The following is a 27,974-nucleotide window of genomic DNA, read 5'->3' as shown; positions in this document are numbered from 1 at the left end:
GCCGCCCGCCGCCTCTCCCCAAGCGCGGCCCCTCGCGGCGCCCCGTCTCCTGCGTAGCCCGTCCGGCCGCCCCGGCCTCTCCTTGCCTGCCTGCCTGCCTGCGGCGGCCACGCGAGCAGGTGAGTCTCCCCTTCGCAGGGTGGGGCCGGCGCCCGCCTCTCCGAGCAGGCTCAGCACCCAGCCCTCGGGAGGATGGGGGGCACTGGGTGTGGCAAGTTAAAAAAAGAAACGGTCCGCAGGTGCCGGGAGGGGTGGGAGCTCCTGTGCCCGAGACCCCAGAGGTGCTGCGCCTTTGCCTTCCGGGTCCAGCCCCTCTGGCGTCCAGGCTCTTCTCAGACAGCTCTGGGGTCGTGTCTTGGAAAACAAAACCAAGAAAAATGTTCTCTCCCAACAGCTGTTTGACTTTTTGAAAAGCTGACAGAGCCAACGTGCTCCTGAAGGCAGAAGGGTGCAGTCCAGGGGCGACCAGAAGTTGGAAGCCCCTCCTTTTTTCTTGCTCTCCTTCCTCCTTGATGCGCGGGTAACGATCGCATTACCTATTCGATAACTTCTTGAAACTTGTCTGCTTCCATCTGCTGCCTGGACCAATAGAGCAGTAGTGGTCCGTTTTCAGGTTGCTTCGTCCCAGCTTCCGTGCAAAATCTGATCATCTCCTTCAGGGATTAGGAGTCTAGTGCAGGGAGCAGTTCAGATCCGTGTTGCAGATACAAACTAGGATTATTTAAAGTGATGTTTTAGTGCAGTGCTCAAAGCCAGAAGTATTTGCTCCTTCTTGTTGAAAGTTACCTAGCACACCACGTTTATTCAAACTTTTAATAGAAGTCTCTGCATTTCATAGAAGTCTCAGATGTACAGTTTCATAAGCGATTGACTTATTTGTAGCTGTGATTACATAGGATTTAAAGTGATTAATTTTAAAACTGTTTCATTAGCTCTGATTCAAAATACTAAATTATAAAAACACACAATACTGAGACTCAGAATACAGATGTTTGTGTATCAACTAAGTTCGTGCTTTTTGGTGGGGATATTATATATTGGTTCTCTAGAAATGGATTTTTGATGCAGGAAGACAGTGAAAGGCCTGAAAACTCAGAGCCCCTTCTTTAGCCACGCTGTCAGCTTTATGTTTTACCAGGTTGGCAAAACTTTTCTTTCTTAGCGTGGGAAGAGATTTCAGTGCTTTTCAGGAAAACAAGATTTGTCCCACTATTGAATTGTAACGTCTGTAAAGCTTTTAAACGTGTTCATCATGTTAAGGATTACAAATGAGTACAAATTTTATATGGTACTAGTGGATATGTTGGTTGAAAGACTTAGGCAAAACAGCATGAAAAATAGTGTGATTTGGAAATCTATTAGGCTGAAACCTGTGAAATAATGGGAGGTCTAAAGTTCAATACCGTTTGTTATTTAGACCCAAAGAACTACAGAAGGTGGAGGTCAGACAGTGGATCTCCACTTTTCCCCTAGAATGTAGAGGTTATAGTGAGAGGAAATGAATTACATTCAGCGAAACAAATAGCATCAGTCTTTACATCTCTACTTCAATTATTCTTTAAAACCTGTTATTTTCATTTGTTCTGACAAACGTGAAAAGAGGGCATAGGTCATTGAAACATACAAAATTCAAAAATCTAATTTTCATCTTTACTGTTGCACCATTTTTTTTTTTCTTACCACAGCTGCTAAAAAGTAGTAAGATTCTACCTAAAAGTAGTGAGTGGGGAGGAAGTGGGAGATAGAGGCTTGTAGGATAGCTATTCAGAACCCCCGCATTGACAATCCAGAGGGTTTTTTTAAAAAAAGGAATTTAGTCTAAATTTATAATTTAGACGTTTTAAAAAGGTATTTAGTAGTTCAACAGCATCTGTGAGTATTTTCCTCATTTTATATTGAGAGGACAAATGTAATACAAAAAGCCAAGTGACTGTTCCAAGGTTATTCAGCAGGGCACTTGTAGAGCTGGAAATGGGATATTTTGTTTGCTTCCAGTATTGATCAATAGCATTTTGAGCCCATCAAAACATAATAAAGTGCATCTAGCTAAGGTATTTTAAATATGCACCAAGTTGAGAAGCATACTATTTTGAAAAATTATTATTTTTTTAATCCTGGAGGAGGAGGAGGAATTTACCTTTTCCTGATCAGAATTTAAAATGCAAAGTCAAAGCCATGTGCTTGACATTTTCCCCTGATGGATTACTTCTGTCACTAGGCTTGTAGCAGAGCAGAGGGTCATGCTACTTGGAGTTTTCCACTCATGTGATACTTCCCTGAAGAAACAATTTGCCGGAAGCCAGCCACAGCTACCGTTGTGCTGCAGATGATGCCAAACCCTGATTAGCACAGACCTTGGTTTACAGAAGCTGGTGGATATTGGTTCAGCCCTTTCCAATCAATATTTCCCCGAGTTAGTAAACTGAGGGACGGCTTAGTCTTGTAGGAGTTGCAGTGAGGCAGAGTTAGCAACAACTCCAGTAATATCAGCGTAGAGGCTGTGTACTCCTGTAAGTTTTTTTCTTTTCCTTAATAAAACCAAACGACTTCTTACATACCAGCTGAGTTACCTTATAAGACGATTTCTTTACAGATGTGCTAGGATTGCCTTTTCCACTGGTTGACTCTGATCATATCTCTCTGTTCAAATCTAGCTGCATTTATGATGTCAGAAAATTGTGAAATGGTTGATGATGTTGACTTAAGCTATATCCAAAAAAATCTCTTGGCAGGACTTTAGCAAGAGAACCATCGTATGAAAGACAACATCTCTAATGCTGTGTGCACTGAGTTACAACATAAAATTCTTTGAGGCCCTTAAAAAGTGCACCATGGCCTTTTCTCAGTTAGCTCTCTGTTTTTAAATCTTTAAATGATTTCGTACTGGAGCTATATTACTACTACCAGTGGTTGCTCTGGAGCTGATTTTATTGATAGATCTGACGACTGAACAGTTTTCTTGAAATGATACAAAGTGTTAGTTATTTTTGTATCCTTTTTGTTGCTTGGAATTAGATCATTTGGGTGTGCACTTTCTCATTTTGTTATTTTAGTATCAGTTCCACCGAAGGTTCTGATATTATTGGGATCCTTTCGACCCAACAATACATTGACATAGATTGTGCCTATGTAAAAATAATTAGTTATTGACACCGAAGGTTCTGATATTATTGGGATCCTTTCGACCCAACAATACATTGACATAGATTGTGCCTATGTAAAAATAATTAGTTATTGACCACCAACTATATGCAAAGCATTATTCTGAGCACCCAGCATGTATTCTCTCATTTAATACTTCTAACATCGTTATTGGATAAGGATTATTATTATCACCCCCATTTTATAGTTGAGGAAATAGAAAGGGAGGCAAAGTAATTTACCTAACTTAGAATACAGGGAACAGAGTTTAAATCTAGAGGAGTCTGATTATGGAGCCTGAATCTTTCTGAGATATATTTAAATATTGTTCAAACTTGTTTGCAGTTACTATGGTATTTCATTAATCCATCCTTTTAAGCTGTATCAAATATACACTACTGTATAAGTGAAGAAAATATAGCAATACTATAAAGATTATTGAAATATCTTGGGACAAAAGGCAAATAATTTAACAATAATGTAAAAAAATTGAAGGGAAAATACCTATAAAGATATTATAGGGGATAACTGACAAAATGTGAAAATTGACTCTGATTTAGATAAAAGTATTATATCAATGTTAAAGTACTTGGTTTCGATAATTGAACTGCAGGTTGTATAAGAAAATGATCTTGTTCTTATACACTAAAGTATTTGGGAGTAAAGGGGGCATATCCTATCTCAGTCTCAATGGTTTGGGGGAAAATGTATAAAAATGAGAGAATGATTTTTAAAATAGGCAAAAAGGTAAGTAATTGTATACAGGAAAAGGGTACACAGGAATTCCTTGTACTATTCTTACAACTTTTCTGTTTGACATTATATCAAAAGAAAAAGTTACCCCAAATTGAAGGTAGAAAACAGGAAATGAAGGTGTAACATTCTAAGAATTTTTTTTTTTAAGTCAGGTGAAGGATTGTTTCTTGTGCTCTGATTTTTTTTTTTTTTTTTTTTTTTTTAGAGGTTGGAGGAAGGAACTTGAGACAAACAGAAAATCTTATCAAAAATAGCTTGACTTTCTCAAATTTCAAAATCTAGCCATTCAAAGCTCCCTAACTCTCCAGCCAGGCCAGGTGTTTTCCTCACCTCTTTTTAATGGGGAGGGGGAGGATAAAGACATTAATGTCTCAGAGATAAGAGGTAAAGACAGCCCACTTTTAGTGATACTGAAAAGTTAAATTAGGTTGGTTATATCATTTCCCTGCCTAAAACCTTCAATGCCACGCTAATATTGACTAATTTTTATGTCAGAACTCTGTAACCCTACTTTCAAGGCAGCCTGGCCCAAACCTACCTTTCTCACTTTGTTTCGTGCCATCCCCACCAAACCTGGTCCACTCTGGCCACACCAAATCTCATGATCTTGTGCCTGCTCCTCTTTTTGTCTTCCCGCCTTTGTCCATGAACTGTTGGCTTTGCCTGGAATGCACCCCATTCTCTTCCTGCTGAAATTCTGTTCATCTTTTAAGTCTAGCCATAACCTCCTTTGGGGAAGCTGTCTCTAATCTCATGCAGAATTAAATTTTCCTTTGTCTGTGCTGCCGTATCAGAGGGGTAAACACAATACTACCAGCTTGCGTTCAGTAATCCTTATAAAGCATATACTCTGAGCTAGAAACTGTGCCAGGGACTGGGGATTCAAAGGTACTCAAGCTCTGGTAGCTTAGGAGTGATTTGTAAACAAATAATCAGGTACATAACAGAGAAATGAACAAAGCTACAGACTCTACCTAACAATTTAGGCTTAAAGAAAAGATTACAATGAAAGTCACAGTGAGATACCATTTCCCCCCGCCCAGAACGCCCCTGTCCAGATCAGAGATTTCCAGCACAGTCATCTACTTAAAGGAATAAGTTTTAAACAGTTGTAGTACCAGATAGGTATATTCAAAGGAAAGCTAAAAATACAAGTCTAGAACTCAGGAGAGAGAGGTGGAGTTCAGTGTGCACAGGCAGGAAAGACCTGGGGGCAGATGAGAATCTTTTGGGATCTTGTCGGTTTTCAACGCATTATCGCCTCCAATGCCCAAGATCCTGCTCTTGCTTCCCCCTCAATTTCGGTGACATCTTTCCCCACTTAAGAATTATTGAAGCGAGAGACTGTATTGATATACATGTGTTGTGTGTGTCAGCCACGGGGAAGCAGGGAACAAAGTTGAGAAACACTGGTGGTGGAGTAGTTAAAATCCTTGGGCCTGGATAAAACCACCCAGGGAGAGTAAGATGAAGAGGAGGATGGGGTTGGAACCTCGAAGAGACGTTGTAAGGGGTGAGTAGGGAAAGAGGAGGCAGTGACAAGGGCAGCTGGGGAGGAAGGAGAGCCGGGAAAGACGGAGCCCGGGGAGGGCAGGGGCACAGAGACCTCCCAGAAGGAATGGGTGGGCGGCGGTCCCGAGCTGCAGAGACAGGCAGAGGCCTGGGGTTAGGACACCACGAAGAGGCTGTTGCTGTCCAATGGGGGCAGTTTTAGCTGGAAGGGGGTGGCAGGAGTCCTGCTGCCCTGAATTCAGGAGTGACTGGAGTTGAGGAGACTCCTCTTTCCAGGAAGCCGGTAGGAAAGGGGAAGCAGAGACAGAGGGAGGTAGATGGAGGGGCAGGCAGACTCCAAATGGAAGGTTTTCTTTTTTCAAGATTGGGCCGGGGTGGGGGTGGGGAATCTTGAAGAGGTATGTTTGCTGAAGAGGAATGAATGGGTGGAGACGGAGAAATTAAAAGTATAGGAGCCAGGGGGCTTCCCTGGTGGCGCAGTGGTTGAGAGTCCGCCTGCCGATGCAGGGGACACGGGTTCGTGCCCTGGTCCGGGAAGATCCCACATGCCGCGGAGCGGCTGGGCCCGTGAGCCATGGCCGCTGAGCCTGCGCGTCCGGAGCCTGTGCTTCGCAACGGGAGAGGCCACAACAGTGAGAGGCCCGCGTACCGCAAAAAATAAATAAATTAATTAATTAATTAAATAAAAGTATAGGAGCCAGTTAATGGAACAAGGTCCTTTAGGGGTATTATTGAAGAGAAGAAATTCTTGCTTTGGTGGGATCTCCTTGAGGATAGGAACCATGTTTGATTCATCTCATAGCTCCCTGTACCTGGCATGCAGTAGACACTCAGAAAATGTTTCTGAAAACAAGTAAAGATTTTACTTTTTAGAATTAGTCTTTCCTGATTGATATAGTGGAATAACGGGGAAAAATAATCACTATTTTTTCCCATAATTAACATTCTGTACTGTTTTCTATATAAGCAATATATTTGCAACTTCGTTTTCTTTGAAATAAAAGAGAAAATCACAAGGGGAATATTGAGGTAGTAATAATCATGCTCACTTAATTTTTCTGTGCCTGATAAGTATTACTTAAATTCCAGCATCTTGAAATGTGTTATGTTCAAGGCAGTCTGCTTGGTGGGTGTGGAGTGCAGTTCATCAGAAGAGACAAAAATGCACATAAACAGTCCTGTAAGACAGACTCTGTTCATTATTTAACAGTGGGACACTATCAGCTCCATGCTTTAGGGTTAAAATTATTGATTTTTAAGCATTCAGAGAAAGGACATTTTAAAAATTGTCTTCTATGTCAGATTTTGCCCGTTGTAAATATTTCTGATATTAGCAAAGACCAACTTTGTATAGAACTTTTGGTTCTGTGTAACTTAGTTCTTCGAGAGTGTATTCAAAAAGAACAAATTGGTTAAAAAAGGTAAAGTCAGCTTATTGAAGACCATATTTTAGGGTGCAGATGGTGAGTGAATCAGTGTGGGTTTTATTCTGCTCTGCCAATTTCAGTGTTGTAGACCTAAATCCCAAACAAATATGCAAAGGCAGTTCTGGTTCACATTTTCCTTCCTACTGCTTGTAAACTGGTGTACATGTTGATAGTATCTCATTTTGTATTATCCCCCCAGCTCCATTTCACTAGAAAACTTGCAGCCTTTTTTTCGTAATATGTCATTGCCAGTGAAATATATTACATAAAGTATGCTAAGCAAATCAAATTAATATGTATAGAATTCATTTATGAGGACTGTAATGAGGTGATTTAAACTTTGATTGATCTTTCCTGAATAAAACTGCTTCATTTGATGTGTCGCTGTCTTGAGAATTAATTGGAGCGTTATTGGGCCTTCAAAGTCTTATCTCTGTTGTTTTCTTTTTTTTAACAGTAGATGCCTGGTAGACATCTTAGAACTTTAAGAACGGAAAAGACCTGCTTTTAGGGGATAATGCTGAGGGACACTATGAAATCTTGGAATGATAGCCAGTCAGATCTCTGTAGCAGTGACCAAGAAGAGGAAGAAGAGATGATTTTTGGTGAAAATGAAGATGATTTGGAAGAAATGATGGATTTAAGTGATCTGCCTACCTCACTTTTTGCTTGCAGTGTCCATGAAGCTGTGTTTGAGGTGCCAGAGCAGAAGGTAGGCATGTACCCTGCCTTTCCCTGCCTTTGGTAGTGTGTTAAATGTGTGCGGGTTCGGGGAAACAGCATGTGGCTGCCCGTTTGCAAAGTTTATTACTGGTCCGTGACAGGTAGAGAAGTGTGCACCAAACTTTAGACATTGCTGGGGCATTTTTATTATGCTTTATGAGACTATCAGTCTGCAACAGATAGGAAATATTTAAAATCCAGTCCTTCCCCCACAGACATTTTGAGAAGTACTGGTTTCTAGTGAACTCTGAATCAAGTCCTGTTAAGTTCATCCATTTATTCATGCAGTCATTCATTTTTGGAGCCTGTGGTTAAAGAGAAGCTAAGTGATTTTTAGCCTGGCTTCCTATTCCTTGGGAGTTAATTCACAAAAGAAGGAATTATTTTAAGCCTTTTGCTCGGGCTAATTACATAATTAGGACTATTTATGATTTCATTTTGACAGAGTTGTTAGTATTTCTTATTTTACTTTCTACAACCTGGCCAGAGCAAAATGATTGAGTTTATTTTCTTAAAAGGTTACTCTTCTTTAGTTCATTCATTATTTAACTGGAAAAAGAGATTGTATGTGCGCTTTTAGTTCCGTCGTGACCTCACAAAAGCTTGTGGGTCTTAGTCATACAAAAGTAAAATATTTCTGCCACTGGTATGAATTTTGCATGTTCTAAGACTTCGTTTAAAAATCCTATCACGATCCTTTTAATTTGCTATCTATGCCCTCTAAGTATTTTCCTTCCAGTGACTCTCATGGAGTAGAACTTGATATAGTTTGACTCAGTACATACTTGAGTGCTCCAGTGTGTAAGGCACTGTACCAGTTGCTTCAGGGAATTTAAACAGCTTCTGCCACAGAGAGTTTACAGTCCTGCAGTGGAGATGATCAGTAATTTGATGTAAGATAGAATACTCGTGCCTTTAGAGACACTTGAAAGTACTGAGGTAACAGAGGAGTAGGATCACAGCCAGCTGGAATAAAAGATCTTACGGGGAGACGGCATTGCAGAGGAGCTGTGTGAGTTGGGTAGGAGTTTAGCAGGGAAGGGAAAGGCATTTCCAGCCAGAGGGAACAGAATGAGCGAAAAAGCTGAATCAGGAGAGCGTGGACCGCCTACTGCAGGGAGTAGTGAGCAGTTCTGTGTGGCTGGCTCTGAGGTGGCATGTAGCCAAAGTCAAGAGCAATTGGGCTGGAAAGGTGAGTGTGAGGCATCCTGCAGACTCAAGGAGCTTGCCCTTCTGTGTTCAGTAGCCTCTGAGCAAAGGAGTGGCAGTCAGACTTACACATTGGGAAGGTCAGCCACAACCTGTGAAGGGCAGAGTGGTGGCAGGAGAGCCAAAGGCAGGGCCCGTTGGGGTGCGCTTGTGGAAACCAGCCTAGAGGTGCAGGAGACCTGGAAGGGGAGAGGGAGAGGGTGGCAGCCACCAGGTTTTTACCGTTTGGGTTTGTTTACATTTACAAATGCTATTTTCTTTCCCAAGTTCAGTCACAGTGTAGACATTTTGAAATCATTCTTCCTAGTTTTCTAAATACGTTTTAAGAGCTCTAAATTTTCATGTAATAAATAATTACATTGACTTTGTTGTTTGTTGTTGTAAGAAACCACATGTATTACTAGTTTATCTTAAAATTCGTAAGAATTTTTCAAGAAACCTCACAATCTTATCTGTCCCAAGTTTTTCTTTTTTCACTATAGCCTAGGGATTTGTTTAACTTGCCAAAGTGATGAATTCTGGTTGGTTTTCAATTTTAAAACCATTTGAGGTTGTATCTAACCTAAATTTATATTGGAAATCGTATCACCAGAAATTCTAGCAGCAGTTCAGTGGACTTCACATTACATACAGTTCCTAACTCATAGTAAATTTTATATAAAAACCTTCATGATACTATCTGAAGCTGCAGAATATAAAATGTTTATATAATAAAATTATATATGGATCATTAATTGGATATAAAGTGTAAGGAGAATCAAATGTTTTCTTTATAGTTTGCTTCTCACTGTCAGTGTCTTATTTTGCTTTAGTTTCTTCTGGAATAACCTGTTTGTGCAGGTCATCCACATACTTGCAAAAAACAAAGCAAAACAAAAACCACTTCTGATGGATTATGGGCAAAATAATTCTGATTGCAATTAAATGCTTTATTTTCAAAAGAATTTTAGTTTTTTCTCCAGGTTTGAAAAGGTTTTTGTCTTGATAATTTTATAATTGTTGGAATGAGCTTTGACCCTCTTCTGAATGGTAGACTGAGTAACACAGGTGCCATTGTCATGTGAAGGTGAATCTTCGTTTTAGATCGCTGGATTTGGGCTCTACATTTTCATCGGTTTTTCTTGAAAATTGCATGAGGTGGAGGAGGAAAAGTAAAGAATATAGTAAACTGTAAGAAAAATAAACCGAGGAAAAGGCTTATCTTGTGATTTCTGTTTCAGCAGCAGCACGGTTGCTAGTTTTTATACATGTGCTCAGCTAATCAGTGGCTCCATCTGGAGCACTGCAGGTTTAGTAGCTAATTTTTCTGTAACAGATTGGAATTTGTTCCAGTGTGATTTTATTAACTTGACATTTTTAACCCCAATTTTCCCTTTCTTAAAATAACGAAAAATTGAGCAGCCTTCTGGTTTGAACATGAGAGGTCTTCAAAATGCAATTTACGTTTTTATGATAGGAGAAACTGGAGTGATTCTCCTTTCTGATTTAGGTCTGTGTGTCTGAGGGGACTCAGTAAATGTTGATGCGAAGCAGCATTCCAGATAGGGCTGACTTTATAAAGAAGTGCATGTGGCTTTTGGATTAGTCTCTTTGCAAAGCACTACCCTTCGCACATGAAACTGTTTCCACTGACCTACTCACCATACGACATTTGATTTATTTTTCTAATGACGATGGCTGGGGTATATTAAGACATCTCTTCTTGGTCTCCTGGTCCTGCTTTTTGATCAGTGACACTTAGCATCTAATACATTTCCCAGTACGCGGCAACACCTGTTAAATGTTTGTTGAATGAATGGATTATGTAAGATGTTTATGGAGGATTAGTGATACAGAGCTGTGGTAGAGAAACAGACTTATAAGCTGGGTGAGGTTAAGTAGTGTGTAGAAGATTGAATCTGAAATTGTGATTTCAGATACACTGGCGCAAATTCTTCTGTGGTCTGTATAATCATATCCATAATATAATCTTTCTGTCGAGCATTTGGTTTCTATACCCTCCATTTAAAGAAGAATAGAAATATTACTTAAGAAAAATAAATGATATCTGGAAGTTAACTGAAATACCCTGAGTCTCTGGTTTTTAGACCTAATCAATTGTTGAGTGTTCTAATACAACCTTCAATCCAGGAGAAATAAATCTTTTGAGGAAAGTGATTTGTTTTAAATTTGAGAATTGAAAAAGGGGATTCAAAGGAAGAATGTTAAAGTGAACTGTATTTTTAACAGTGCCTGGAACATAATATGGTTTCAGTAAATATTTGTTCAGTTGAATCTGTAGTGCCATTCTGGCCAAGAATTAGTAAAAATTTAGTTAACTTCAAGGCTAGATTAAACACTACAGAATCATAGAAGTTTAGAGCTGGAAGAAATCCTAGCCAAGTCTCATACAGTAGTTTCAGAGTAACAGAGTGATTGAGCTTGCTTTAGAATCCATTTTTCAGTTATACACTGAAAACTACAAAACATTGCTGAAAGAAATTAAAGACAACACAAATAAATGGAAAGATATTCATATCCATGGACTGGAATACTTATTATTGTTAAGATGTCAGTACTGCCTAAAACGGTCTATGGATTTGGTGCAATCCCTATCAAAATCCCAAAGATGTTTCCTGCAGAAATAGAAAAACTCATCCTAAAATTCATAGACTCTCAAGAGACCCCCAAATAACCAAAACAATTTTGAAAAAGAACAAAGTTGGAGGACTCACACTTGCTGATTTTAAAACTTAATACAAAGCTGTAGTAATCAAAGCAGTGTGGTACTTACTTGTCAATTATATCTCAATTAAAAAAAACAGTATGGTACTAGTATAAAGATAGACATATTAACCAATTGAATAGAACAGAGAGTCCAGAAATGAATCCTTGCATATATGGTCAAATGATTTTCAGCAAGGATACCAAGACCATTCAACGGGGAAAGGACAGTCTTTTCAACAAATAATGCTGGGAAAACTGGATATCCACATGCAAAAGAATGAAGTTGGACCCTTACCTTATACCATATACAAAAATTAATTCCAAATAGATCAAAGACCTAAATGTAAGAGCTAAAACTATAAACTCTTAGAAGGAAACCTAGAGAGAAAGCTTCTTGACATTGGATTTGGCATTAATTTCTCAGATATGACACCAAAAGCACAGACAACAATAGAAAAAATAGATAAATCGGACTTTATCAGAATTTAAAACGTGTGCAGAGAATATTTTCAAATTGTATATCTGATAAGGGATTAATCCCCAGAATGTATAAAGAACTCCTAAAATTCAACAACAAAAACCAAATGGGGTATATACAACTAATTGAAAAATGGGCAAAAGATTTGAATAGACATTTCTCCAAAGATGTATAAATGGCCAGTAAGTACATGAAAAGATGCTCAACATCATGAATAATTAGGGAAATACAAATCAAATTCACAATGAGGTACTTCACACCCATTATTGACAAGGATATGGAGAAATTGGAACCTTTTGTGCATTGCTGGCGGGAACATAAAATGGTATAACTGCTGTGGAAAATGGTATGGCAGTTCTTCAAAGAATTAAGCATAGAATTACCATATGATCCAGTGATTTTGCTTCTGGGTATATACACAAAAGAAAGCAGGGACTCCAACAGATATTTGTACACCAATGTTCACAGCAGCATTATTCACAATAGGCAAAAAGTGGAAACAACTCAAATGTCTATCAACGGATAAGTTAATAAACAAAATGCAGTGTATACATACAATGGACTGTTTTCCAGACTGAAAAATGAATGAAATTCTGATACTGTGGATGAACCTTGAAAGACATTATGCTAAGTGAAATAAGCCAGACACAAGAGGATAAATATTGTATGATTCTACTTATATGAGACAGAAAGTAGAATGGTGGTTGCCATGGGCTGTGAGAAGTGGGGAATTGGGAGTTACAGCTTAATGGGTACAGAGTTTCAATTTGGGATGATGAAAAGTTCTGGAGATGGATAGTGGTTATGTACAGCAGTGTGAATATACTTAATGCCACTGAATTGTACACTTAAAAATGGTTAAAATGGTAAATTTTGTGTTTTGTATATTTTACCACACAAAAAAATGCAATCCCCCCTTTTTCTTGACTTTATCATTCTTTGTAATATGCTTTTATACATATATACAAAATATGTACATATGTGTGTGTACTATGTATGTATATATGTATGGGCACCTCTTTTGCCCCACTTTGCATGCTTTCGGCCCACGTTTTCACTCCAGCTGTTGTGAGAGTACTCACCTGTGTGCAGGTGTAAGCTCACAGCAGCTGGCCTCCGTGGCACTGTGGGTATCTTGCTCTTTGTCCCAGTGTTTCTCTGCTGACTGTGCACAGACGCTCTTCCGTATGGATGCAGGTGCAGACGTAGCAGTGTGAGGGAGTTAATTAACATCTCACAGGGCAGTCCTTGACCAGTGGGGGGCTGAAGCCAGTGAATACATCCCTTCTCCTCTACTCTGCAGCCACCGGTTCCTTGGCTTCTGGCTCCTCAGAGTGCTCCTAGCAGGATCAAGCCCCAGTTGCTCACAGAGGTGACCAGCTTGGTAAGACAACCTGGACAGAAGGAGGACGGGCTTTCCCTTCTTCCCTGTTCCCACCTTGTCACATGAGGTCACTTCCCAAAACAAGCTCCTTGTGTGTGCCCTTGCCTTGGCCTCTGCTTTCACAAGGAGCCCAGGGAAGACACAGGTGAATAACTTCCAAGTTTGGTTATTCCTCCTGTGTAAAGGCACTGTCTCAGGCTCTCAAAAAAGGGGCAATTTTTAGCTTGTGCAAAAAGGATAAGGACTAATATAAAGAAAAACCACGTGCCCACCCAATTTAGCAAATAAAATTTTACTAATAAATTGAACTCCTTTTGTCTTCTCCCAGAGATAAGCGTTATCCTGAACTCCATGTTTATCATTTCCCATGCAATTTTAACTTTTTATTAAGTTTAACCATATGAAATTGGTGTATCTGTAGGCCAAAATGGTCAAATACAGGTTTCCCCCTTTCTCCAAAAGTAGAGTGTCTGCAAAACCTTTTGTAAGCTGAAATGGTATAAAATGAAGAAGCAATTCCTTAGGACACATCTTACCAAAGGATGCACAGAATAAATCGAGGTAAAGCACAGATGCTCACAGACACAGTTCAAAGCTAAGGTGGCTTGAGATGCTGAGATGCTAAGGATAGTTCCCCGGGAAGGAGCTTGGTGGTGCCACTCTCACCGCTTGCAGTGTGCACTGCCTCTGTAACAGCTGCTGCAAAACATGCTGAATGTGATTTTCGCCTTTTTTTTGTAAAAGGGAAACATCCTCTTTGGATTTCTTTCAGTTAGTGAAAACAGGTACTAATGTAGGTCTTTTGTAAAAGCAAAGCAGCATAAAGCAAACTTTCAAAAAGTGGTGGATACCTGTATTGGCATTTCTTCTGGTTCAACCTAATACTGTGTGTATGTATGTATACTATTTTTAAATTTTGCTCTATTTGCAGTTAACATGATTGTCTATTTAGAAAGGAATCTACATAAAAACTCTTAGAACTAATAAGTGAGTTTAAGAAGGTTGTAGGATACAGGGTCAATATACAATATCAACTACATGTCTCTATACTAGCAGTAAACATTTGGAAATTGAAACTTAAAAAACATTACAGTAGCACCATGAAATACTTAAAGATACATCCAACAAAATATGTGCAGGATCTGTATGATGAAAACTGTAACACTAATGGAATACATAGAATTTTACATTATTTAAAAATTTCTATAAATGACATAATTATATGTTTTTTTCTCCATGTTATATTTGTAAGATTTTTTTTTAATACCATGCCTCTCCCTTTTGACCTGCAAAGTTTTGTGTTTTTTTAAAATTAATTAATTAATTAATTTTTGGCTGCATTGGGTCTTCGTTGCCGTGCACGGGCTCTCTCTGGCTGTGGTGAGCAGGGGCTACTCTTCGTGGCGGTACACGGGCTTCTCAATGCGGTGGCTTCTCTTGTTGCGGAGCATGGGCTCTAGGCGCACGGGCTTCAGTAGTTGTGGCTCGCGAGCTCTAGAGCGCAGGCTCAGTAGTTGTGGCGCACGGGCTTAGTTGCTCCATGGCATGCGGGATCTTCCCGGACCAGGGATCAAACCCATGTCCCCTGCATTGGCAGGTGGATTCTTAACCACTGCGCCATTGGCAGGTGGATTCTTAACCACTGCGCCACCAGGGAAGTCCCCTATATTTGTAAGATTAATCCATGTTGAGATATGTGTTCAGTGTCCCTTGCTGTATACTGTCCTGTTTTACAAATATACCATTCTTTATTTACCCATTCTAATGTTGGACATTTAGGTTATTTTTGAGATGTTGTTACTGCAACAGTGATGTTGTAAATGTTCTGTATGTGTCCTGTATATGTGAGGGTGAGAGTGGGGGGGGGGTCTCCTTGGGGTATATAAACAGGAATGATGTTGCTGGCTTGTCAGGTTGCACGTTTTCACCGTCTTAGTGGAGACTGTCAGATAGTCTCTAAGGTTGTACCTGTTTGCATTCCTACCAGCCATGTAGAAGAGTTCCCATTGTTCCATAGCATCACCAATACTTTATACTTTCAGAATTGAAAATTTTTGCCAGTCTGGTAGTTAACATTTTTATTCCTTTTTAACACACTTTTGCATAAACTGTAGATGAATGCTTCTCAAATTTATCGCTTAGTGAAGGACCAGGTTTTTCCTCCAAACTGTCACAGATTTGTAAAATGCAATAAGAATGTCACAGCAGTGTAAACTTGCTAAAATGTTCCTAGACCCTTTCTCTCAATTTCTATACCAAACCTTGCTGTGGACCAGTAGCGAAGTTCATGGACTAGCACTGGGTCCTCAGACCACTGCATCGTATATATGACATTTAGGAAGTTACAAATATAAGATTTTGAAATGAAGAAGCTGTCTTCAATTATATTTGTAGCTTCCATTGTAAATACTTTGTCTCAAAAACAAGCGTTAAAAAGGGTCTTAGATCATTTAGTTAGGTATCCTAATTTTCGGCCATATTAAGAGATCACTGAATAGTCAGGTTAGCTGTCGTGTTCTTAGAGACAATTGGTTTACAGATTCCACATTCGATCTTGATTTGTGTATTCAATAAGTGTTTATTGAGCATTGTGCCGGCCACAGTTAAAGTTCTGGGGAGACAGTGGTGAACACAGTGACTCCAGCCCTGATGGAACATTAAGGAGATAAATATATTTAACATGCAAACAAGTGAATCAGAAGTTCAGATGATAACAAGTATTGCTGTGAAGAAAATAAAATAGTGGAGGGGTAGAGAGTGACTTCATGGGTAACAGTTTTTAACTAGAGTGGTTGGGGAAGGCCTGTCTGAAGAAGTGACGTTTGAAGTCACCAAATAATGAGAAAGAACCAGTATAATATTTAATACTTGCTATAATTTAATTGAGATTTATCCTAACATAATTTTTTAAATATTTATTTATTTATTTATTTAGACTGCTCTGGGTCTTAGTTGCGGCACGCGGGATCTTTGTTGCAGCATGCAGGCTTCTTAGTTGAGGCATGTGGACTTCTTAGTTGCGGCATGGGGGATCTAGTTCCCCGACCAGGGATCAAACCCGGGACCCCTGCATTAGCAGTACAGAGTTTTACCCACTGGACCACCAGGGAAGTCCCCTAACATAATTTAAATAACTTTTCTCTCGTGTCTATATAGTTGAAACGCCTTATAATTTTTTTTTATCTTTCTCAAAACAAATAACGCATTGAAGCTTTTTTTTCCCAGTAATCTCAATTTCATTTGGAAAAGATCTGCAGGTCCCCAAATCAAGGTAGGATTTAAGGTCCTTGGATTCTAAGAAACATCTAGATTACCCATGTATATGTGTTCCTAATCTCTCCAAAGCAGGGTGCTCCCATGGGGGAGGGCGGGATAATTCAGGAGTGAGCGAACTCGGAATAGGCACCTGTGTCGCCTCTATACTGCCTGGCACAGAGCCCAGCTTTTGAGCCTTGCTGTGCATTAAATATGTGATGAATAATAAACTGGGAAGATTATCTACAAGGTCAGGGTACCAACACTCGCCAGCGTTTACGTTGAGCCCTCCTAAATTAATTTCAGTAACCATGTCTTTTCTGTTTGTTTTATTTTCTTATCTGATTTACATTTCTATTTTTCTAAGTTTTATAGGGCATATTATATTGGGATAGCACAACATGTCCATAATATGTGTGTGTATGGGTATGTGTGTATGTATATAAATTTAAAAGTAGATAAATAAAGTATATTGGCAGTGCATATTGAAATACTTCTACTGGTTTGGGTGTACAAAGGACTTTTTTCCCCAAACCATTTTAAGAGTAAGTTGTCAGCAATGGTGGCCATCACCCACAATTTTTTAATTTGTATTTGCTACAAACAAGGGCATTCTAAGAGAAAAAACAAAATTCAGGAAATTAACATTGATACATTACATTGTTCTAATTCTCCGACCCCACTCAAATTTGCCAGTGGTTCCAGTAATGTCCTTTATAACAACAACAACAAAAATCCAGTCCCTTATCACGCAGTACATTCAGTTGTCAGGTCTCTTTAGTCTCTTTCAGTCTAAAACAATTCCCAGTCCTCCCTGCCTTTCGGGATGCTCACAGTCTAGGAGACTGCAGGCTGGTCGTTTTGTAGCCTGTCTCTCAGTTTGGGTTTGGCTGATGTTTCTTCAGGGTCAGAGTCAGGTTGTGTACCTTTGGCAGGAACATCACAGAAACGATGCTGTCCTCTTCTCACATCCATCTTTAATTTGTCCTATTACCGATGAAATTCACTTTGAGCCCTTGATTAAGACAGTGTCTCCCAGGTTTCTGCACTGTCAAATTATTCTTTTTTTCCTTGTAATTAATAAGTACTTTGTGGGAGTTACTATGAAAGTAAATATCCTGTATCCCCGTCAAGTTTTAAACATATTTACTCATATCAGCAAGATTCATGGTTTCCTATTTCATTCATTGGTTATAATCTGTTACTGTCACGATTTTATGCTCACTTCCATCCCAGGTTTGGCCAGCACTTGCCCCTTCCAGGTGGTCTCTGTGTCTTTTGACATGTGCCCATCACTCTTCGGGTACCTCTTTAAACTTTCTAGCATAACAAACTATTCCAGAATTATCTTGTACTCTCCCTGCCCCAGCGCTGGCATCAGCCATTCCTCTAAGGAGCCCTGATTCCTTTCAATGGAGAACAGTCATATTTAGGAACCGAGATAGGAGTTAGCTGTGTGTGCCGGGTGCTCTCGGTGTCTCACTGTTCCTAGGCCTCTGGCACAGAGGTGGGAACTATGTGCGTATGAACATATTTGCATACATACCTGTGTTTACACGTATACTTCCAACTCCAGTCCAATTCCAGTAAAGAATTGTTGCTAGTTTTCTCCCTTTTCAAATCTGTAACTCCTTTCTCTGACAGAGAGAAAACTAGCTTCCATTATCTTATTATAGTTACTTATTCAATCACTTCTTCTGTATCATCTTAAATCATCACCCACCCCCTTTCCCATGTGGATACCCCCCTGTGTTCGAGCACCCCATGTCAGGTCCCACCCTGCACCCAGACCCACCACAGGAAAGTCCCCTTCACCCCACCTGGGTTCTGATACTCCCACGGGTGCCCTCCTTACCCTGCTCGGGATCCAGTGTCCTGTGCTGCCCACCTACAGACACATCCCTACCCACTTGGGCTCCGAGCTCCAGGCTGGATTGCCTTCCTGAGCAGGTCCCCTCCTCAGCCTTCTCACGCCATCAGCCTGCCCCTTTGCTGGATACCTTCCCTCTTGCCCTGCTCTGGGCAGTCTTCCCACATGGACATCCTCCTCACCCCGCTGAGTTTCAGCACCCTTTGTTGGGCTACCCCTATGTAGGCACACTGTCCTCATCCTTGTTGGGCTCCCGCACCCCATGCTGGGCCTGCCTCCCTCCCCGGTGTCTGCCCCCCTTAACCCACCTGTATCTGACACCCTGCTCCAGGCCACTGAGGCTCCCTGCTCCCCATCAGCATGGACACCCCAGCCTTACTTGGCTACACCTGAAGGCTTCTGAACCGAATGTTCAGCAAGAGGAAGGATGCCTTATTCTTTTTAAAGGAACAAATAATACACCTTCTTCTCAGACTTGTTTCTGACATTCTTTCAAGTTTACACGTCTTTGGAAAGATGGGTCCCTAACTTGAAAAATCACCTTCATTCTCTAATGTCCATGAAGAAAACACCACCGGAAAGGAAATGAACGTCTACCCTGGAATAAATCACACAATCAATATTGTTCCTTGTTTTAGCCTCAATATCTAAGATAGTACCTGGCCTTATTGAATGAGTGAGTGGATGAACAGTGAGGAAGAATTTATCAAGACACGTACACACAAAGATCTAGATGGAGACCAAAGAAACAGAACAGAGCTCAAGTTACTGCCAATCCTTAAGCACATGGACAAGCCCAAGAATGAAATGTTTCTTGGTCTTTGTACGTAACTGACCTTGACGAAGAGGAATCGTGTCTTGCTCCTCCACGTTTTCATGCATACCATGATAGCTTCATATCAGCCACTTCCATTTGTTTTAAGTGGCTTTTCATTCTGTGCAAGCTTGGCGCCATGAATACATACATAGTAAGCAACTCCAAGGCCATCACCAAACAGTTGACTTTACGAAATAGAAAACAAAACAAAAAGACAAAATTAATAAGGAAGATTAAAAGCCACTGGCATGGAAATCGTGTATTTTTTCGGTATGTACAATTCAATTCATCACTACAATAAAAAAAAATAAACCTTGCTCTCCTCTCCCTCAGTTCAAGTCAAAGTTCATAGCAGAGTAATGCAGAGTCCTCAGTGTCATAACAGAGAAGCAGTGTCCTCTGCTTCAAAGGGTCAGGGTCATAGGTCAAGTTCAGAAGAATCCTGGGAAGATGGACACTGACTCTTAATCAGTGGTTCACTGTATCACCCACTGCAACGGAGTCTCCTGGGAGGGCATGTCTCCTAGGTGACTGCTCCATCAGCTCGACGCATCTGAATTACACCAAAGGACTGTCAGGAAGGGCAGGTTTTTATTTTCCACTGGCGACCTCCGTGGTACCTGCTATCTCGTTCATACTGTCATCGCTGTGTATTTACCTCCTTCCTGGGGAATCCATATCACACAGTAGAACAGCTATTTTTGTGACCACAGAATGGCAAATGGATTATTGCAACAGCTCTACCTATTTCTGTTAATTATAGTGATAATACTCCCTATGTATTGTTCTAAGACCTTTAAATGTTCTCTCTTTCTATCACCAATAACCCAATGAAGTGAGTACTTTTACTATCCTCAGTTAATGGTTAAGGAAACTGTGGGCACAGCAAAAGTGAGTAACTCGCCCAAGGTCACACAGATGTATAATGGAGCCAGGAGTTAAACGCAGACAGCCAAGCTCCAGAGTTCTGTGCTCAGAAGACAAGTGGCTGGTAGAAGCCATAAGACCTTGCTGAAGTGTCCAGGCTGTGAATTCCTCCTTAGGTCTTCCTTTTGTGGTCTCATGTTTGAAGAAGTGAAGAGTCTCTGTTACTGGATGCAAAAAGGAGTGTTTTACCCATGCTAAAGGCCAATGAGCAGAGAGCCTCTGGTCCTCAGAAATGGATGGTGTGTACTCAGGTCCCCCTCGTAAATGCAGAGGTGGGTTTTGTACTTGTTCATCAAAGCCAGTGCTCAGTCACTGAAGTCACAGGAAAGATACCACCATGTGGACGACATTGTCCCTGACTGGGCCATTGGACCATCTACAGGTTGGCACATGCAGTTATCTCTACTCCACTAGAAGCCTGAGGCTGGATGTGAAGTTCAAGCTGAACCTGAACTTCCCTGAAATTTATTTGAAATTTAAGAAACATCTAAACAATTCATGAGACAAGGAAGAATCATAATAGAAATTAGACTAAAGTATTTAGAATCAAATGATAGTGAAAATAATATATATTAAAACTTGTGGGAACAGCTAAAATAATACTTAGAAATGTATATTTTTAAAATGCTTATATTAAAAATGAGAAAAGTTGAAAAACTAATGGAGTAAGCATCCATCTTAAGGTGATAGAAAAAAAACTCAAAAGAATAAAGAGCAGTAATTAATGAAAAGGGAGTAAACATACATGGAGAGAGCCAATAGTGTCAGAAAGGTGATTCCTCAAGGAGAAAGAATTATATGTCTCCACTTATATGGGTCTTTAATTTCTTTCAACTATGTCTTATAGTTTTCAGTGCACAGGGGAAAAGATAATCATTTCAACAACGGGTGCTGGAACAAAGGGATAGCCATATGGGATAAAAAATGAACTTTGACCCTTGTCTCACATACAGAAATTAACTTGAAGTGGATCATAGACCTAAACCTAAGAACTAAAGCTATAAAACGTCTACAAGAAAGCATAGGAGAAAATCTTAGTGACCTTGGGTATGGCTGAGATTTCCTAAATATGACACAAAAAGCACAAAGGTTTTCTGTGGGTTTTTAAAGTTATTTATTGTCTTTATTTTTTATACTTATGTGCGTTTATACTTGATACATTTTTTTAACATCTTTATTGGAGTATAATTGCTTTACAGTGGTGTGTTAGTTTCTGCTTTATAACAAAGTGAATCAGCTATACATATACATATATCCCCATATCTCTTCCCTCTCGTGTCTCCCTCCCTCCCACCCTCCCCATCCCACCCCTCTAGGTGGTCACAAAGCACTGAGCTGATCTCCCTGAAAAAGCACAAAGGATTTTTTTAAGTCAACACATGGAGTCAACACCTCATCCAAAAAACAAAAACAAAAAAACAAAAAAACCTTGCTTTTCACAAGATACTCTTTCAAAATGAAAAAGGAAAGCAAGGACAATATTTGAAAGACATAGACTTTCCAAAGGGTTTCTATATAGAATACATAAAAGAACTCTTACAACTTAATAAGAAAGAGAGCCCAAGTTAAAAGTGGGAAAAGATTTGAACAGACACTTGACCCAAGAAGTTATAGAGATGGCAAATAAACTTAGGAAAAGATGCTCAATATCAGTAGTCATTAGGGAAGTGTGAATTAAAACTACAGTGAGATAATACTGTATCCCAGTACAATGGCTGAAGTTAAAAAGACTGACCATACCAAACGTTGGTGAGAATGTGGAGCAGCTAGAACTCTTATACACTGTTGGTGTAAATGTAAAATTGTACAATCACTTTGAACATCAGTTTCTGAAAAGTTGATATATATACTTGTCATACAATTCAGCCATTTCACTCTTAGGTATTTACCCAAAAGAAATAAAATTATGTATCTACCCAAAAGCTGTACATGAATGCTCATAGCAGCCTTATACCTAATAGTTCAAAACTAGCAACAGCCCAAATGCCCATCAGCAGGTACATGGGTAAACATCCTTACAGTGGAATTCTACTTGGCAATAAGAAGGACCACAAAAGAGAACCCAGTAATATGAATCTCAAAATGATTATGCTCAGGGAAAAAACCTGGACCTCCCCCCACCACACACCAAAAATACGTTTATACAAAATGCTAAAAAATACAATCTAATCTAGAGTGATAGAAAAAGAGATGGTGGTTACTGGAGTGAGGGGGGGCACCTCATACACATCTGTTTTATGTCAAGTAAGGACTTAAACATGAAAGGTAAAACCATAAAACTTTGAGAAGACAAGCCGGGAGAACGTCATTGTGATCTCAGAGTGCAGAAGGATTTCTCAAGACACAACACAAAAGGAAAAAGTGGATACATTTAGTAAAGTTCAAATTTTAATATTTATGGTACCTATAATTGACAAAGAATTAGTATGTCTATAGAACTCCCATGACTCAATAAAAAAAAGGCAACCCAGTAGAAAAATGGACAAAAGATGTGAACAGATACATCACATTAAGAGGAGCCCCAAATGGCCAATAAACATGAGAAGAGGTTCAACCTCTTTATTATTCAGAGAAACGTGAATTAGAACCAAAATTAGAGCCCATTTCATATTCCCTGCTTCACATTGGTAAAAATTTAAAGGTCTTTATCAAATGTTGGCATAGATACGATGCAACCAGAACACACATTCACTCTTAGAGAGTAAACTGATATAAGCTCTTTGGAAAACTATTTGGCAACATCTACTAAAGTTAAAGGTGTGCCAGTGCTAAGGCCCAGGGATTGCACTTCAGAGAAACTCATGCATATGGTACCAAGAATGTTCATAGCAGCACTGTAGTAGCAAAAACTGGAGGCAGTTCAGATTCCAGCAGCACTAGAGGAGTTGTGGTATGGCTCTACGATGCAATACTATACAATCATGAAAAGGATGGCTCACAGTTACACGCAGCAACAAGGAAGAATCTTAGGAACAAAAAGCAAGTTACCGAGGAATATGTGCAAAATGATTCAATATTTAGGGATCCATATAAATGATGTAAAACTATAAAGAAAAACAAGGGAAAGATAAGCACAAAATTCCAGAAAATGGTTACTTTGAAGCTGGAAAGGAATAGGATGGGGGTAGAAACTCTGGCACACTGTGGACTTCAAAATGATAGTAATGTTTTTGTTCTATAATTGGGAATGTTTTTTATTATTTTTATACCTTATGTTTATAATACTTTACATATGATTTTATAATATGAATCTACACTATATTTAATAAGGTTATTTTTAGAATAAGTGCAAACTGCAGAATTCAGCATATGACTAACAGGATACCTGTTCTTATATACCTACAAGAAAAAAATGCTTTTTGGGGGAAAAAGGCAAATTATAATGAGTTCTACCCCATTAATTATGTTTAATGACTTAAATTTCCTCTTGGTAAAGGTTTTTCATTTCTCCCCCCGCCCCCATTCTCTCTGCCTGGCTGCCCCTCAATTTGTAGGAGAGATTTGAAGCGCTTTTCACCATCTATGATGACCAAGTTACGTTTCAGCTGTTTAAAAGCTTTAGAAGAGTCCGAATAAATTTCAGCAAACCTGAAGCAGCAGCACGGGCTCGAATAGAACTCCACGAGACAGACTTCAATGGGAAGAAGCTGAAGCTGTATTTCGCACAGGTACTTCGTGGTGCAGAGGGCAGTGTTCTCTAAACTTGTTTTCCTCCATCCAGAAATACTGTCAGTTCTCCATTTTCTCTATTATTATGCCAGAGGTCTTTGATATGAACAATCCCCAAGGAGAAAAATATTTTTTCCTTTATTTTACAGATACATACATTTATTTGTTAAGCATATTTGCCGTCCTAACTTTGTTTTGCTTAAACATGAAAAGAGTTTCAACCTCTTTTTTTAAATGCAGCTGAAGGAATTCATTTTTCTGGCAGCTCTTCTCAACTGAGGTTGAGAAGGTTAAGCCCTAACACCTTAAAGTCAGTGAATTAACTTTTCTCCTGTGCATCTAGAATGGCACTCGTGCTAGGACATCCTTGGAAGAAGTGAGAAAGTAGTCTCTGGAATCATTTCCGTGTGCTGTGATTCATATGAGGCACCCCTTTGAAAATGGCTCCCAGCCCAAGGGGTGAGCAGGGAGGAGGCACGGCACATACAGAAAGACTGTTTTAGACTTTGGAATTGAAAAGGATCCTGTGGGTTGCCAAGAATTGGCTATGCTTATTATTCTAATCCTACACTGATAGGACTCTGGGAAGCCAATTTCTTCTCGGAAGAATTAGTGAAATAAAGGCATTAGATGATGTGTTAAGGGCACTGTTTTATTTTCAACACAGAATTTTTTCCCTTGGTCTTAGCTTTCAAAAAAAAAATTAAGGGGTTTGTCATCTCATACTCCAAATGAAACCCGTGTTTGGACTTTCCTTGGTGGAATTGATGGAGATGGTATAACCTAATCTCTTCTAAAACTGGGATTCAGTGCTTAGTACCATTCATTGTTCATTCCTCTCTTCACCAATTTATTTTTCTATTCAACTAATATTTATTGAGCACATAATGCTCTGTGCTGTGCACTGGGTGTTCAGTGGTGAACCAGACAGGCACAGACCCTGACCCAGCCACTGGGAGATGTACTGGTAAAGAGAAATTTTTAAGTTTTAAATATTTTCTCCCAAGAGATGTTACAGTTAATGTAAAGATGAAAGTGAAAAAAAATAGTCCAGTCAAATTTTGAACATCTCCCTCCCTGCAGGTACAGGTGTCCAGCGAAACACAGGACAAATCGTATTTGCTGCCCCCCCAGCCGGTCAAACAGTTCCTCATCTCCCCTCCTGCGTCACCTCCAGTGGGGTGGAAGCAGGGGGAAGACGCGATGCCTGTTATAAATTATGATTTACTCTGTGCTGTTTCCAAATTGGGACCAGGTAACAAACTTCTGTCTCTCCTGTTTTTTTCCCAAGAAACTTTTGTATTAAAGGCTGTATTCAGCAATTTGTGTTCTAGCCAATGAGTAACAGCATGATCAGCATGGAGGATAAAGTCGCACAGACCTGGGTTCAAATTCTAGCATTTGCTAACTTTGCGATCTGAGCAAGTTACTTAGCTTCAATTTTCTGAGCCTCTGTTTTTTCATCTAAAATCTAAAATAGGGATCATAATAGCTACCTTCCAACGTGGTTATAAGGATTACATGATATATATGTAATAATTAATTTAACTGAGGTTTTTACCGCTATAAATTCTAGTATATAACAGGTCGTTAGTGAATATTAGTGGCCATCAAAATAGCAGACAGACGTCACATTGACTAGTGTATCAGGGACCTGTTGGTGATACCATATCATCCCTTCCAGATTCTTCTCCTGTATTTATTTTTCATTTCTTCTTTTCCTTCTCTTTTATTTCTCTCTCTCTCATCCCTTTAAAACAATATAAGAAATCGGTGCCATTGTTGTTCATACAAGTTGTCCACCTAAAATAATGTTATGTCTTTTATACCCCTACAAAAGGCATTTTGAGGGGACGTGGCTAGTTGTTGTTTTGAGACATCAGAGCTGTATCTTGGATCTCTCAGGTCCTATAATAATGAGATTGCCGATGCTACCCGGAACCTTACAGGTGTCTACCAAGGAAAAACCAGAAACTGTTATGAAATTAAGCAGATGTACTTGTGTTATTCATAGAACAGTAATTAGCACTTACATTTTAACCCCCAAGACCTCAGTACTTCGTACTAGCTAATGTCGTAAAATGCCAAAACTTTTTAAGAACCTTAAAGCATCAATTCTCTAATGCCAAGACAAGATGAAGTTCTCTGAAATAGGATTTAAAGATTGAAAAACCAATAATGAGCAATGAAAATATGAGTAGAGCAAGAAGTTTCAAGGGACAGAACCCTTCCTTTGCTGTTTACCTCCACAGGAGAGAAATACGAACTTCACGCGGGAACCGAGTCGACCCCGAGCGTGGTGGTTCATGTCTGTGAAAGTGAAACTGAAGAGGAAGAGGAAACAAAAAATCCCAGACAGAAAATCACCCAGACAAGGCGCCCTGAACCTCTGGCTGCAGCACTGAGCAAGCCCCGGGCCTTCGACTGCACACTGTGAGGCTTTGGTTGTGGGGCGAGGCTGCTGCTACCTGGGCTGGGGTGGTGGGGACATGCCCGCCCGTGACCGCTGCTCAGCTGAGGCGAGGACAGGAGGGAACAGAGCGCCTGCCTTGGGGACAGGCGAGTACTTGGGAGTACAGAGTAGCAGCCGGGATTACCTGTTCAAAACTTTAACTGTTGCTCTGAGCAGCACGTTAAATTAAAGGATTAGCCCCCAACATGTGGCAACTCTTGACCATTTTTAACAATAGCAAATTAGGAGAATGGCTCCCCCCAGCAACGCTGATTTCCCTGCTTCCGTATAGCATGGGGTACCGCAAAATGAAAACTCTAGTGGCTCAGTGCAGTACCATTTTTAAGAACTTAAAAATAGTCTTTCAATTTTAATAATGTAGTGCGGGGTTTTTTTGTAATGGTCTATTGGCTTCCAACTAACCTATTGGTCAAAGGTTAATTGCTCTTCAATATACATGGAATTTTTTGCACAGAAAGAAACCTGACATAGAGAATAATTCGTAGAAAATCATTTTTCTCAAGTGTTTTTTCCTTAACTTTGGGGAAGAAATGCCCAATTCCCTTTGACTGTCAGAATCAAGGGACCCAAATCTATGTGCACATTGTTCTCATCCCGAGAGTGACGCACAGACCCCAGTTCCTGATGTGCCATCCCTCCTGGACACAGAGCTGTTGCTTTGGAAGGCAGGACGTATCCCTTGTGAGCTTGATGACCGTGACCTCAGGCGGCCACTGCACTCTACCATTTGTGACCACGTCCTGGCCTGTAGCTCGGACTGTCTTCAACCACCAGTTGAGTTTTTCTTTTGCATATTTGTGTGTCATCATTCATAGGCTTTGAATTAGAAAAGGTCATGATAAGATTTTCCATTTTTAAATTGTCCATTTAAACATTTTTCAGTTTGATTTGAAAGGAAAGTCATACACATTCTTTTTCTGTGAATTAGGGAAAGATGGGGCAAACGGAGATCGTTTTGTTAATTGGACTTTCTTTTGGGTGAAATTTTTTTACCCTGGCTTCCAGTTGGCATTTTCCCCTAAAACAGAAGTGTTTCCTACTTGTGTTTCAGAGTGTATCGTTGAACCTGCTAAGGTAGAAGCAGACATCTTCTTAACTCTTTGTGGTCTATTTGGACTTTGAGGTCCCTTTTGTAGAGAAGCATCAAAACTAAGAATGCTTTGCTTCAGGTCAAGTGGCTCTGCTGATTCTCTGCTCACTCCGAGGTTTTCTTTGTATGGCAAGTGTCTGGGGTTCCTTGGTGTGTCTGTGCAGGGATGTGTGAGTTTGGACTAATAAACCAATATGGCTGCCACTACAAAGAAAGAAAAATGCAGAAATTCAGACTGTGCTGTCTATACATTTTTGGTAATGTGTTTCTGTGGTCTAGATGTTCTTATTACGGTAGAATTTATTTCTAAGGACATAAACTTTATTGCAAAAAAAAAAGTTTTCTATATTTTCCTTGCCCTCAAATACTCTGAGATGATCAACTCTTCTATTTGTATATATCCACCACTGGTAAGCCTCAATGTAAATTCAGTTGAAACTTGTGATTCTGTAAGTAGTTTATTAAACTCATTATTTGGCAGTTTAACTGGCAGACACTTAATAAATTTACTTTGCAGTTCTAAATTCAGCATTTTGT

At 39.8% G+C, this 27,974-nt stretch overlaps 1 protein-coding gene across 2 annotated transcripts; it reads left to right on the top strand.

Moving 5' to 3' along the window:
* The first annotated feature begins 28 nt into the window (after nt 1–28).
* RCAN3 (RCAN family member 3) lies at nt 29–27,965 on the top strand. 2 transcript variants are annotated; one of them, XM_081226700.1, is made up of 5 exons: nt 29–119; nt 7,294–7,548; nt 23,700–23,873; nt 24,958–25,129; nt 26,127–27,965. In XM_081226700.1, the coding sequence occupies exons 2-5, from the start codon at nt 7,354–7,356 to the stop codon at nt 26,309–26,311; spliced, it is 726 nt and encodes a 241-aa protein (XP_081082826.1). In that variant the 5' UTR covers nt 29–119; nt 7,294–7,353; the 3' UTR covers nt 26,312–27,965. The 2 variants fall into 2 exon arrangements, with proteins under 2 accessions (XP_081082826.1, XP_081082827.1); XM_081226701.1 differs by having other exon boundaries at nt 30–119; nt 7,297–7,548.
* Nucleotides 27,966–27,974: the final 9 nt, after the last annotated feature.

The sequence above is a fragment of the Mesoplodon bidens genome (genome assembly GCF_964165515.1).
Source record: "Mesoplodon bidens genome assembly, chromosome: 2".
Lineage (NCBI taxonomy): Eukaryota > Metazoa > Chordata > Mammalia > Artiodactyla > Ziphiidae > Mesoplodon > Mesoplodon bidens.
The sequence above is the reverse complement of the archived record's forward strand: the minus strand, read 5'-3'. Positions and strand labels throughout refer to the sequence as shown.

What these genes read in the sequence shown, in the direction of transcription:
- RCAN3 (XM_081226700.1), top strand. Translation starts at nt 7,354, where the DNA reads ATGCTGAGGGACACTATGAAATCTTGGAATGATAGCCAGTCAGATCTC. An exon ending in TTGAGGTGCCAGAGCAGAAG is followed by an intron (nt 7,549 to 23,699) that starts GTAGGCATGTAC and finishes CTCAATTTGTAG; the next exon opens with GAGAGATTTGAAGCGCTTTT. An exon ending in TGAAGCTGTATTTCGCACAG is followed by an intron (nt 23,874 to 24,957) that starts GTACTTCGTGGT and finishes CCCTCCCTGCAG; the next exon opens with GTACAGGTGTCCAGCGAAAC.